Source organism: Scomber japonicus, chromosome 17, assembly GCF_027409825.1.
Source record: "Scomber japonicus isolate fScoJap1 chromosome 17, fScoJap1.pri, whole genome shotgun sequence".
NCBI lineage: Eukaryota > Metazoa > Chordata > Actinopteri > Scombriformes > Scombridae > Scomber > Scomber japonicus.
The window spans coordinates 8,275,991-8,290,681 of record NC_070594.1 but is presented as its reverse complement, the minus strand read 5'-3'; the positions used below and the strand labels follow the sequence as shown (position 1 = coordinate 8,290,681).

At 40.2% G+C, this 14,691-nt stretch overlaps 1 protein-coding gene across 1 annotated transcript in view; it reads left to right on the top strand.

Moving 5' to 3' along the window:
* vta1 (vesicle (multivesicular body) trafficking 1) overlaps positions 1 to 14,691 on the top strand; it is a 57,519-nt gene that overhangs the window by 35,569 nt on the left and 7,259 nt on the right. The window contains exons 4-5 of the mRNA XM_053337475.1: positions 1,451 to 1,526; positions 6,908 to 7,025. Of these exons, the coding sequence (XP_053193450.1) occupies positions 1,451 to 1,526; positions 6,908 to 7,025 (194 nt within the window). The remainder of the gene's footprint in view (positions 1 to 1,450; positions 1,527 to 6,907; positions 7,026 to 14,691) is intronic.

Here is a 14,691-nt window from a genome sequence, read left to right as displayed (position 1 = left end):
ATTTGTCATGTTTTTTTTGTTAGTTATGTAGTTAGTTATAGTTATTTATAATCATTAAATTCCCAGTGAAGTTGACTGTTTCATTTATTTTTACACTAAAGTTTATTGTCAAACTGTAAAATTTCATACCTTCATTATATCTCTTTGCTTGATAACTACATTTAAGGGATCAATGCAAAAACATGTATATTTTTGTATATGTTATTTATATGTAAAATTGTCGGCTGACATTATTGATGAATCCACTATCAGTCAGGCTCTGGTCTGGATATATTGCAACAGATGGAGATGCACCCTAACCTTAACCCTAACCAGTCTTTGAAGACACCATTAGAAAAAATGAAGATACATAGTTTAACCCTCCTGTTGTCCTCAAGTCAAGGAAGGAAGGAAGGAAGAAGGAAGGAAGGAAGGGACGAAAGGACGAAAGGAAAGAAGGGAAGGGAGGAATAGAGGATGGAAGAAGGAAGGAAAGGAGGGAGGAAGAAGGAAGGGAGGAAAGGAAAGAAGGGAAGGAAGGGAGGGAGGAAGGAAGGAAGGGAAAGTAAGGAAGGAAGGTAGGAGGGAGGAAAGAAGGGAAGGAAGGAAGAGAGGATGAAAGAAAGAAGGAAAGGAGGGAGGAAGGAAGGTAGGAGGGAGGCAGTGAGGAAAGAAGGAAGGAGGTAGGGAGGAAGGAAAGAAAGAAAGGAAGGAAGGAATGAGGGAAGGACAGAAGGAAGGAATTAGGGAAGAAAGGTAGGAAGGAGGCAAGGAAAGAAGGAAAGACATAAGGAACAGTCAAAACAGACGGGGTCAATTTGACCCGGGAGGACGACACAAAGGTTAAGATCTCTAAAGGCCAATGGGTGTTTTTCGTTACCCAGCAGCCAGCAGCCTGCAAATGAGTGGGGGGCTCTGGGTGCAGACAACATGGAGGAAATTAAATATAGTTCATTTGCATATATTACCCACATTATAATGATACAATGCTAGTGGAAGACTGTTTAATGGTCGTATTTAGATCAAACTAGAGCATCATTTGGACTGGATGTCTGCTTGTTGGTGGAGATGGGATGATTTGAACATTACCTCAGTCAGTGACTTTAATCCTGTCTCTTTTTGTATGTGGCTCATTTTTCACCCCCACCCCATTTATAATTACAGAAAATCCCAAATTGAATGACTTTTTAAGCTGGAACTTTTCCTTCTACTGTATTTTATCAGCTGAGTGTAAAATGTGACTTGTTGACACATGTTTTTGCATCATACCTTGCTGAAACTCTGAACCGATGAACTAAAAGTTTTGTTTGTTTTTCCTTCTCTCTCCTCCCTCTCTCTCTTACTTTTGTTTCCCTTGAAATTTCTAAACCCTCCCTCTCTCAACCCCTAAAAATCCCCTCCCTTGTTCCCTCTCATCTCCCATCTTTGTTTCTTTCTGTCCTCCTCCTCTTTCTTGTCTTTTTTCCCTCAGGAACATGATCAAGTCCTTCTACACAGCCAGCCTGCTGCTGGATGTCTTGTCTGTGTTTGGGGAGTTGTCAGAGGAGGTAAGATAAAGGCCTGGTTGGAAATCACAAGTCTGATCTCTGTAAACTCTTTTAAGAGATAAAAATCAACCAAAAACAGATTTACAACAAAACATAGATTACAGTGGGGATGTGGATAAGGCAGGAAGTAAGATAACTTATTAAAGGATACAGCTGGCTTCATTCTATCTTTTTAAAATGATCTAGAAATCCCCCGAAGACACCCAAAACCAACAAACATTTATCCTGTTAACAGACATTGTTTGTAGGCAAAGCACAGATTTTGTATCTGTGCTAGAGAATAGAAAAGAAACCAACAGCGTATTGACTTGAATGTAAGATGATTTAAAGGCCTTCTGGACGTCATTCAATGTACTCAAGTGTGTTTATATTGTAGTCTGATTGATATTGAGTTTTTAAATCTCAGTGGGATCTGGTAAATGGACTGCATTTACAATAGCTTTATATTCAAATAATCTATACACACTCACACAGTGATAACAACAACAACAAGTATAGCATTTTTTTAAAACACAAAATGATCCACAGGATGAAAAAAGGTGCATAGACATAAGTAGTAAAAATAAAGACATGACATCCATGCAGAGATTAAATAGCAAGCTGCCATGCACAGCAATGGTCTAATTTGAGCTCATGGTTTTGCTCAAGGACATTTTTTACACCTTTATTTAGTCTGGTTGAACGGGACTCTGGTTGATTTTCTTTCCTTGACCAATCAACTGGACATATACCAGCGGCTGTGGCTCAGGAGGTAGTGCCGGCTCCTCCAGTCCACATGTCGATGTGTCCTTGGGCAAGACACTTAACCCCAAATTGCTCCCGTTGCTGGTGTATGAATGAGAACAAATGGTTAAATTCCCCCCTGATAAGCAGGTTGGCACCCTGCGTGGTAGCCCCTGCCATCAGTGTATGTATGTGTGTGAATGGGTGAATGAGATGTAAAGCGCTTTGAGTGGTCGTAAAGACTAGAAAAGCGCTATGTAAGTACAGTCCATTTACCATTTACCATTTTTAGAGGAAGTGATCTCTGTCATGCACGGCAATGGTCTAATTTGGGGCTCATGGTTTTGCTTAAAGACATTTTTTAACACCTTTATTTAGTCTGGTTGAACGGGACTCTGGTTGGTTTTCTCTCCTTGACCAATCAACTGGACATATACCCTTTAGAGGAAGTGATCTCTGTCTGCTTAATGAATAAATTCTGAGGTGCCTCATTTGGCGGAAACATGATCCAAACTCTATCTGACTGACTACAAGGTTGCATTCTGGTGTGCTGGGATGCAGATATGTGATAATAACAGTTGCTAGCAGCTTTCACATGGTTGATCTATGGATGTAAGAGAGCTGATACGATACCACTGTCAGTTTTTCCCCTGTGGCTATTCGCTGTTCACTCTCGCTTCAGACACATCTGACCAATGAGAGAAGAGTTGTCATCATTATCATCTGCCTTTTAGTGATGCCTTTTGTTTCGCTTGATTGAGAAACCCTAACCAAAGACAAAACACAAGAAGATTACCAACTCATCCACTGATTCTGATTAGAGCAAACTAACAAAAAAAAATCTTTCACTTTGTATCTGTATGTGTGAACACTTATTTACACCTCAGCTTGGACCTTCTAGAGGGCTACGATCCAATATTTTAGAGATTATCAATTCAGATATATGCCTAATAACAAAGCCATGATGAATAGTAAATCTTAAAATCCATTAATAAGTACAAAAAGATACAAACATGCAGATAATGTGATCTGTCCTTCTAGCTCTAGTTGGAAATCTTGGTGCATAATTTTGAATCCAACCCTGTAAGTATGCCACATTTGGTAGTTCAACAAACCTTAAACCTGGCTGTCCTACAAAACAGAAAGCAGCAACATGTTATCAACACTGTTTCAGCAGAGAGCCATATATGCACCATTGTTATCACTCTGACTGTCGCAGTGCTGAATCACTGCAGACAAAGGCAGCGTTGACTATCTGGTCTCACTGCTCATGGCTGTGATTATCACTCTCCACCACCAGTCAATGAGCCATGATGACAGAGAGGCCAATGTCAGGCTAAACCTTCTACATTCAAATGTTTACGGGGGATGTACTTGTGGCTCTTTACTGGAGGCTGGAGAGGAAATAGATCCAACCACTGGTCGAATGATAGCAAACTGGCAATCGATATATAGCCCTTGTTGATTCTAGCAGCGACTTTGGGCACTAACGGATCATTATCTGGAATCCGGATCAATTCTCAGGATTTTTTCAGCTTTTATAAAGAGTCATGTGAAATATGGTACTGTCCTGTGGAATTGGAAAGTCGTGAATTTCCTAGCCAGTCCACCCTAACCCTAACCCTAATCCTAACCCTAACCCTAACCCTAACCCTAGTTTGTAGTCTACAGTGTGTCAACGTACCAGTCAGTGTTTTGGATAGGCAAAGATATTACAGCAGGTGACAAACACTGTTTTTATTTGTGACTGTTCTTTTGGGAGATTTAGTTTTAGTTTCTCACTCACTTTAAGCTAGGTTGCTACCAATATGTCCAAGATTGTGGTTCAAAATATACTCCAGTCAAGTTTTCAATTATGCATGTACTTTGTGCTAAAGGATGTTGTATCTATCTGGCAGCTTTGCACAACCCTCTCATGTTTTATTTGGAAAATACCATTTTTGGACATCCAATAGAAGGTTTCCCACATGCTAAATTTAACAGATTAGTGAACTGTTTCCAAGCCAATCCTATTATAGCATTTTGTTGTTGGTCATGGTTTAAACCACACAAACCCAAATGTGTGTTTTACGGTATAAACTACATTGAGACAGATACATCTGCCAATATGACCTTATTGCAGATAGATTACTATCAGTATATATGTTGGTACACTCTTTTCAGTTGCAACTAACTATTATATTCATTATCGATTAACCTACCATTTATTTTCTCAATCAATCGATTTTTCCTGTGGTCTGTAAAATGTTGGTAAATTGTTACTAGAGCCTGTGGTTACTTTTCAAAATGTCTTGTTTTGTCTGATCAACAGTACAAACCACAAAATAATCAGTTTATTATGAAGACATAGTATGAAAACCAGGAAGGATTCACATTTGTGAAGCTGGAGCCTTTGAGTATTTGCTTAAAATTGTTCAAAATCTATTGATTTACTAACTAATTGTTGCAGCTCTTCATACCTCCCAATCCTGGCAGAAATCATGGAGCATTGTTTGTATCATTAAATAACTTTATAGTGAATCACTTTTCTTTGTAAAAGGCTGTAATGGTAACATTAAACCTCTTATTCTTCCAAGGCGTGGAGTCATATCACAGCTGCTATTCTTCCTTTTAGAAATGTCTACCTTTGGCCACTTGTTTTTACAATATGACTGAGCCTGAACAAATACAGCCTTACCACAGAATGGACCTCAGCACTCCAGTATGTCATTGTTTCTTTGCTGCTACTGAAAACATGGCACTTATCTGGTAGAAGCAGGAATTTCTCCATTCAATCTTATCAGCTTCATGTCACTGTGAATTTGCTGCCCTCGCCTCTCTTTGCCTCTTCAATTCTTTTAAGCTTTCAGACATCCTGCCTGTTGAACACAGTCAGAGTTACCACCATTACCCCACTTAACCCCCGGCCACTTCGTGTCACTATTGGTGGAAGAAGTACTCACATCCTCTACTGAAGTAAAATATCCAATACAGCAATGTTAAAACATTTCATTACAAATAAAAGTCCTGCATGAAAAATCTCACTTAAGAAAAAGTACTACAGCAGAATATAGTTAAAGTACTACAATAAAAGTACCGCAGTATTATGAGTGATGTAGTATGCAGTATTACAGTAAAAGTACTGCAGTATTATGAGTGATGTAGTATGCAGTATTACAGTAAAAGTACTGCAGTATTATGAGTGATGTAGTATGCAGTATTACAGTAAAAGTACTGCAGTATTATGAGTGATGTAGTATGCAGTATTACAGTAAAAGTACTGCAGTATTATGAGTGATGTAGTATGCAGTATTACAGTAAAAGTACTGCAGTATAATGAGTGATGTAGTATGCAGTATTACAGTAAAAGTACTGCAGTATTATGAGTGATGTAGTATGCAGTATTACAGTAAAAGTAGTGATATATTATAAAATATGACATCATACAAGATGAAGGAAAAAGCAGTAAAATCAAAGTTGTGATACACAAATCTGTGTCTATTTGCACCCCTGGTACAAATAGCCTCGGCCACATGGACAGACAAGTCTATGGTTGACATGGATACCAAATACAGTCTTCATATCTTCAGACGCTCCCCTCCGACACTCAGTCCCGCAGGGTACAAATAGCATGCACTCCTAATTGTATAGGGGTGCAAATAACATACATTGATATTTGCACCAAGACGAGTGCAAATAGAACACTTTGCTATATATACCAGGGTGCAAATAGCTTTTGCCCATCTGTTTTCAGTTATTGAATTTTTCCTCTAATCTTTATTTTTTTCCTCTCCCTAATATTTCCTTTCTAATTCTAATACTCTCAACAAATTACTGCAACATAGCTGCAAAGATTAGTTGATTCACTGATTAGTCAATCGATAGAAAATTCATTGGAAACAACTTTAATAATTGAGTAAGTGTTTTAGTCATACTACTTCATGAAAACACTCACTGGTTCCTGCTTCTCAAATTTGTAGATTTGCTGCATATTGTTTGCAAACTTCATATTTTGGGGGTTTTTGATTGTTGGTTGTACAAAATAAGGTATTTCCATCTATGCCTGAAAAATTATTACATTACATTTTTAACTATTTTCTGAGAATTCTATAACTAATCAATTTTTACAAAAACTAAACCTAAAATTGATCCTTGATTCCAACCTTGTCCGCAATGATTTCTTCTTAAACCTACCTCCTGAAATCATGCTCTATGATAACGTCCCCTACCCTCCTCTTCAATTACGCTGTTTCTGATAGACTAATTGAACACTTCTCTGAGAAATGACCCCACTCTATTATTCCCAACCAACTTACTGGGTAATAGCCATCACCTACCACCTACCCCACAACTTCTACTCTTCATCAAATACCCCTTACTACATTTAAGGGTTAAGGGTTTACATTTACCCTTAACCTTGTGCACCACAACACCTGCCTCCTGTCCATGGATTTCTGGCACAACTTACTTCCATGGTGCATGAAGAAGGGAAACTTCATTGTTAGATCATGTTTTTCACCTTGTGGCCTTTTTTAAGTTCAGCATGTACCCACTCCCCACCCACTGACCTTTTTAAAATCACCCCTTACTCTCTACAAACCACCGTCCTGTTTAATTAATATTCACCTTTACGTCTCTTTCCCTGTTCCTTATCCCAACTTCCCCTGCACCTCTACCAGAACATCCAGCACAGGAAGTACGCCCGCTGGAAGGCCACCTACATTCACAACTGCCTGAAGAGCGGAGAGACCCCTCAGTCCGGTCCCATCGGCATGGATGAGGATGAGGAAAACGAAGGTGGGACACACTGATATGGCACACACACACACACACACACACACACATATACACATCAATTTTAAACCCACCGCTTTTTTTCCTGAGCTTGCTCTTTTGAGAACACTAAGGCCAACTTCCTTTGTTGACTGTGTGTGTGAGTGTGTGTGTGTGTGTGTGTGTGTGTGTGTGTGTGTGTGTGTGTGTGTGAACCTCGGCTCCATATTGTGTTCCTTATCAGTCCTGGGCCTGTTGCAGGAAAGCCCTGCAGTAGAAACCGGAGACTCTGGAGATTACAAGTGTTTGGAGAGTAGATTAGTCATGTAATGCGTTTTGACGTCTCAAGTATGTTTGTGCTTATGTGTGAAAGAGAGAGGTGGTAAAAATAATCAAATCTGAGCAAGAAATTGGGTCTTTTTATATGTGCAGGACCTCAGTGTGTGTTAATTTGTGTGAGATTGGGCTGATATTTATTGTATTCTCCTCTGTTCCTTTTCATATCCAGCACGGATCAACTTTGTCCCTGACCTTTGTTACATTGAAAACCTCTGGCCAGGCTCGCACCATAAAACATAACCTTTAGGAGAAAGAAAGCATGGGAAACACCACTAGATCCCGAGGAGATTGAATTAATTAATTAGACAACAGAATGGCCATTGCAGCCTTTTTAAAGTTCAACGGGCTCTGAGAAGCATGCGGTGGGAAAAATAAAGCTGCCACAGGGGCCGTTTCTCCTAAAGTTCAGCAGTTTAGCAGCCGACATCAGATTTGGAACAGTTTAGGACCTCCAAATGATAGTTTTCTGCTTGAGTGGACCAATTTGCCAACCATCCTCAAAAGCATACCAGCATTTGTCTTTTGGCAGGTGGTAATTCAGTTTGATGGGTTGAAACTTAAAGTCCACTGAAATGGTCCAAGAAGTGTTTTTAATTTCTGCAGATCTGAAATCATTAATATGTCTCTTTTTAATCAGTGCTGCTGTCTCCGATAGTGACACAAGCAAGCCTAACCTTTTCATCTTTTTATATATTTTTTTCTATGATTCACAGACCCACTGCAAAGGGCTTTGTTTTATTTATGTAAATGTGTTTTTCTGGTTTAAGTGTAAAAAACCGGATAATCATCCCTATTCCGCATGTTCCCTTTCTCATATTTCTCCTATCTATATGGATGGAGTGAACATTCCTATGTATTTTGTGCATTTTGTAGATTTTGATTATGTTCCTGTTACCTAACTTTCCATGTCAGGCTAGTTTTCAAACACTTATAATGTGAGTATCGACCAAAATGCATCTGTAGTGTTGAAGTATCATAGGTGGATAATGATACATGTTCTTAAATCTACTCTTTCTTAATCCCACCCAATATCAATTTCTTTTACTCAATTTATTTAGTTACAATTTGGACCTTCATTGGGAGGAATTCATTTAATTTGTTTTCAAGATTCAGCTTAACTAAATTTACAGTATTCATGTACATGTACAAGATGGACATACTTTTGGCACTTGAAATGAAACATGCAAACATGTCAGACCTAAATATGAATAGGTCTGTCTTGCTCTGGAGCTCATTGTCAATATATGATGACAGCCTTGTTATTGGTTTGTGTTTAACACCTGGGTAAGCTAGTCTGCTCTTTGAATAAGGCTTGTTACAGTAGGTGTAATGTTTCTCATCATCTCAGCTCATTTTATTTACTAGACTAGTACAAACATAAAAAGTCCCAATAAAAAAACAGACTTGTTGCAGGTTATGTAATGTTTGATTGCTTATGTTTTGGATGCAAGCTGGAGCAATATGTCTCTTTTTATGGTTTTAGAGTTTGTCTTCAGATGCAATTGTTCACTGACATCTGTTTTAATAACACAATACAAATATTAGGAATATTAGGATTTAGTATTACACTGAATCCCCCAGGAGAAGATGTTATCTTTGATCGATTTCACTCATTACCTCAGATCTTATCTCTAATGAAGAGTCAGAGAATTTTAATTTCAGACACAAGTGAAATGTGGACTGTGCAGAAGAGACTGCAGCTCAGTGTAATGACTTTAAAAGACACAGAAAAGCTGCTGGAGCGTTACAGTCTATCAGCCATCAGCAGTACACCAGTGAATCATGTGAATATTCTCATAATTCCATCACTCTAGTGACTTCAGCTATGAGTAGAAATGATACCGGACCGCATGGGACCACGCAGCATCTGGACTCATTTTCAGATTGCACTGCGAGGGCTAGAAGTTGCGTCAAAGGCCGATCAGAAAGACACACGACCAAACAAGACATGAACACCTACAGTATGTTCCCGTTCCCTGGAGAGGAAACTCTAAACTTATTTTTTATGTCAGTGAACTGATGTTGACACATTCCTCGCTGAAATAAAGGCCATCTGCTGGACCACGCCCACTCACTCCGCTACATAGGTGTGTGTGTGTGTGTGTGTGTGTGTGTGTGTGTGTGTGTGTGTGTGTGTGTGTGTGTGTGTGTGTGTGCGCTTGCGTGTTTGACCCAAACATCTCGCCGGCTCACCCATGACATCACCTCGAGGAGCCCTCAGCTGCACATGCATGTTCAGTAAACACACAGTTTCTTTCCCCCTTAAGTCTGTCTTTTATTCTTTCCTTCTCATGTCTTTCACGCCATGTGTTTCCCCTCCCAGTGCGCATTGGGGTCTCTGTGTCAGTGATGAAATCATGCTAGCGCCTCCAGCACTCTCAGCTGATATCATCCACCCAGCATGTGTGTGTGTGTTTCCCTCCGTAAGCAGGATTTTATCAGCATTTCAACTCTTGTCAGTTCAACACCAAAGTATAAGAGGCTCCGAGCGAATGTGTGTTTGTTTTTTTCCGTCTTAAATTATAATCCCAGATGTTTTCGCTTTTGATTTGTTGTGTGTGATAAAGACAGAGAGAGAGAGAGCACATCTGTAACTCCATCAGAATACATTCCTCTCTGACATGATCACTTCAGATTGTTGTTTTCGATAATCCTCTACACACAAACAATATTTTGATGAGTCGCGGTCATTTACAACACTTCGGGGTGCAGATGTTGATCACTAAATTGGCCAAGCTCTCAATTGGAAGGTGCTAAAAATGTTATAGACTTATTGACTAATTCACTAACTAATGTACTACCTGACTCTCTGACACACTGACTATCTCACTAGCTGATTAATTAACTCAGACTGGCTGATTCACTCACTCTCTTACTGACTAAATTATTAACTAACTTACTAAATTATTAACCGTCTTACTGGCTATATGACTGACATTAATTGACTTACTGACTGTCTGACTCTCTAATTGACAAAGTATCTCACTAGCTGACTAACTCAGACACCACCTCTCTGACTAACTAATGAACTGACTGACTAAGTAACTCACAAACTAATTCTCTGAATGACTATTTCACTAATTGACTTACTGACAAACTGAGTATCTCACTAGCTGACTAACTCACAAACTAACTCTGTGACTAAATGACTAAATCATTAGCTGTTTATCTGACGTACTAACTTATTGACTGACTGGCTGACTAACTCACTAACTAACTCTCGGACTAAGCTGTTTATCTGACGTACTCACTGACTGTCTGACTGACTGGCTGACTAATTCACTAACTCATTTACTAACTTACTAAGTAACTAACTGACAAACTGACTATCTCAATAGCTGATTAACTGACTTACTAATTCTCCAACTGACTAAATAATGAACTGACTAACTTTATGACTGGCTCACTGACTAACTGATCCACTAACTCTCTTACTGACTGACTAAATTATTAACTGATGAACTGACTTACTGACTATCTGACTAAGTAACTCATAAAGTCACACGCTAACTGCCTTACTGACTTACTACCTGACTGATTAAGTAACTAACAAACTCACAAACTAACTCTCTGCCTAACTGACTATTTCACCAGCTTACTGACTGACTGACTGACTGACTGACTGACTGACTGACTGACTGACTGACTGACAAACTGACTAACTCTCTGACTAACTTACCAACTCACCGACCAACTGATTGGCTAACTCTCTGACTAACTGACTAAATCATTAACTGATTATCTGACTTACTCCCTTGCAAACTCACAAACTAACTCTCTGACTAACTGGCTAGTTGACTAACTTATTGACTGACTGATTCAGTGGGGAAGCCAGACAGTTCACATCTTTCTGATTTGTTCAGATTTCATTTGACATGCAGACGTTTTAGATCAGTGAACCACATGATGTTAAAACAAACACCCACATGCTGATAGAACAAAATGAAAAAAAAAACATTCTTCTTAAATAATGAGGTCAACTTGACACTTTCTGTTTCTCCTTTCCAAAAGTTACATCTTAACATTTTTTAGTTTTTGTCAGCACCACGCTGCTTTGTTGGACCGGCGTCCGTCAGCTGGTCGCTCCTCTGTAGCAGCAGGCGTTGGACACTGCAGTGATACCAGCTGAAGTAGGTTAATTAATCTCTGGAGAGCAGTATGACACACACAGTTTCACACTCACCACCACACAAATATACCAGTGGTAGTTACAGAAAGACCATTGTCTCACAGAAGCTCTGGCTTGACTTTCCATTGGCTGGGAGGGGGACGTGTTAAGCAAGAGGAAAGGAATGGATGGAGGGAGGGGAAGGGGTGGAGGGTGGTGGGTGGAGGGTTGAGGGTGGAGGGTAGTGGGTGGGGGGGGGGTGCAGAGAGAGAAAACAGCTTCCACTGCTAAGTTGTAAAAATATAAAGGATGTGTTCTCTGACCCAGAATTCAGGAAAACGTATTAAAAGGAATCTTAAATCTCACATATGTTCCAGTCGGATGCAGCGAGAGGATAAAAATGGGAGAGAGACGGATGAGTTTGAATGAAATTTGGCTTTTTAGACAAAGAGTGGTTCATAAATATAATTTAATTTACTCACTGTGAAGCCCCTTGATAGATTCTGACTAACCGGTGGATAAATATCTAACTGGCTGGCTGACAAACTAAACTGGAAGGGACTCATGCAGGAACCATTAGTGGAAACAGACTCTTTATCAGCAAATATAAGACATTTAAGAGAATTAGTGGCAGTGTCTTTGAGGACCTGTCGAATGAACTTCACTAAGCCAAATCCATTATTATTAATTCATGTTTTAGTCTGAATTATTTTTTGTTTAAATATACTAAATATGAGTGTATGAACAGTGTGTATAGGTGATTTAACATCAATTTATTTTCTCTTGAGGGACAAACTAAATGACCAAGCCTGACGTACAAATCATTAACCGACAGTCTGACTTTCTGTGCGGGGGGGGGGGGGGGGGGGCGGGGAAACACTAATTTGACCTGAAATCATAATTTCGTCATCTGAATAAATTTGGATTGGTTTAATTAACATATGGAGACCTTTTAATATGGCAATTTAATTGGTGGATGATTGGTAATTCAGGAAAAATTGGACGATTAGTAAGGAAGCTTTTGTAGGTGTTGAGGATCTAGTGTCAGATACAGCAGAATGAGACACCATTCCTCACAGGACCAGGTAATAATACATATAGATAAAATGTATGACAAAGTAATATAAGACTATAAGGGCAGTAAAACAGACCTGAGGTAAATTGCAACATCTTCTTTCTACATGTGCGACATTTTGCTCACAGCTCACATAATGTTTCTGGCAGACTGTTGACCGTGTGAAAGAACCAAACTAAGCAGAGCTCAGAAGTCATTGTTAAGGGTGCCCTTTGGCAAGCGACGCAACCACTAATTGTCCCTGAGGAGCTGCTCAATGTCCAACAGCTCAACAGTCATACTGTGAATCATCCTTCCTGCTGCTGCCTGCTGTAAACAAAAAACGGACAGGAAGCTGACTTTTTTTTCACCAGCCACTTTGGGTATTATATCAACTAAATGAGATTTTAAGAGTGGTATAAAACCTCTAAATGATGTTTTCACCTCCACAGTGGTTAGTACACCAGTATATGAGAAGATACAGCATTCATTAGTTGGCTGCTGGTGGTTCCCCTTTCTGCCTTTTTATGCTTTTTTTTCTGGTATCTATAAATGAGGTGGTTGGGATGTTCAGATGGCAGGTCATTATTATTCTGTTATTGTGTGTTTTGCACTTAGCATCTACACTGTCATTAGTGTGACTGAAGGGTGCTAAAAGGGGCTTTTTTGTGCTTTTAGTTGTCAGTCATGATTTGATACAAAGTCACAATGATTTTCACACACACACACACACACGGACACATCATCTGTTAAGCAGCCATTTTTGAGAAGTCTGATGTTAATTATCTTTGAATGTGTGTGTATACCTTCATCCATTTCCACCTCTGTTATTGTCCCAGCTCATGTTGGTAGAGAGCAGTGTGTAATTAAAGTGAAAAAGCACAACCAAAATAACTAAAACTAGAATTGAAACTAAACATTTTCAGGAAATGAATTTAAAATGTATAACTTTAAAATAAATCCTCTCTGAAAAAGTGACATTAAAACAAGGTTAAAGGAGGACTTTTCCCATCATGTTTTGTATTTGTGATTACACTCATCAGTCAGAGCAGTCAGATGATGATCACACAGGTTGGAAACAAAGCTGCAGTTTAATCAGATGATCTAAATCACTTCATTTGGAGGTCAGACTGAAAGCGAACACACCTGAATAATAATCCATAAGAAACAGACCGTTTGAGTTATACTATAAAATCTACTAAAATTTAAAACCCCTCAAAGCTCTCTGCGTACTCGCTCCATGGATTCAACACCACTGAGAAATGGTCTGTGATTATTATCTTACAGCTTGTTAAACTCACAGCATTCAGTTATTTAGTCTGACTCCAGAGTCACAGAACTCTTACACAGAATATTTAAATACACAGATGGTGTTATTGTTTGTTCCCAATCCGTCTCATACGAACAGATTCATGACCGCACACACACATAAACATTAATCGTCAGTGGTGTGCACAAGGGGGGGGGGGGGGCAGGGCAGGGGGCTGTTGAAAAACGCGTGCTAAGGGGCCCTCCTGGTTGGCAAAACACACTAAACTGCCCTCTTGGGAGCCACAACGCGTGCTAAGGTGCCCTCTTGAAAGCCAGAATGCGTGCTAAGGTGCCCTCTTGGGAGCCAGAACGCGTGCTAAGGTGCCCTCTTGAAAGCCAGAATGCGTGCTAAGGTGCCCTCTTGGGAGGCAGAACGCGTGCTAGGGTGCCCTCTTGGGAGCCAGAACGCGTGCTAAGGTGCCCTCTTGGGAGCCACAACGTGTGCTAAGGTGCCCTCTTGGGAGCCACAACGCGTGCTAAGGTGCCCTCTTGAAAGCCAGAATGCGTGCTAAGGTGCCCTCTTGGGAGCCAAAACGCGTGCTAAGGTGCCCTCTTGGGAGCCAGAACGCGTGCTAAGGTGCCCTCTTGAAAGCCAGAATGCGTGCTAAGGTGCCCTCTTGGGAGGCAGAACGCGTGCTAGGGTGCCCTCTTGGGAGCCAGAACGCGTGCTAAGGTGCCCTCTTGGGAGCCAGAACGTGTGCTAAGGTGCCCTCTTGGGAGCCAGAACGCGTGCTAAGGTGCCCTCGAGAGCCAGGACGCGTGCTAAGGTGCCCTCTTGAAAGCCAGGACGCGTGCTAAGGTGCCCTCTTGGGAGCCAGAACGCGTGCTAGGGTGCCCTCTTGGGAGCCAGAATGTGTGCTAAGGAGCCCTCCTGGTTG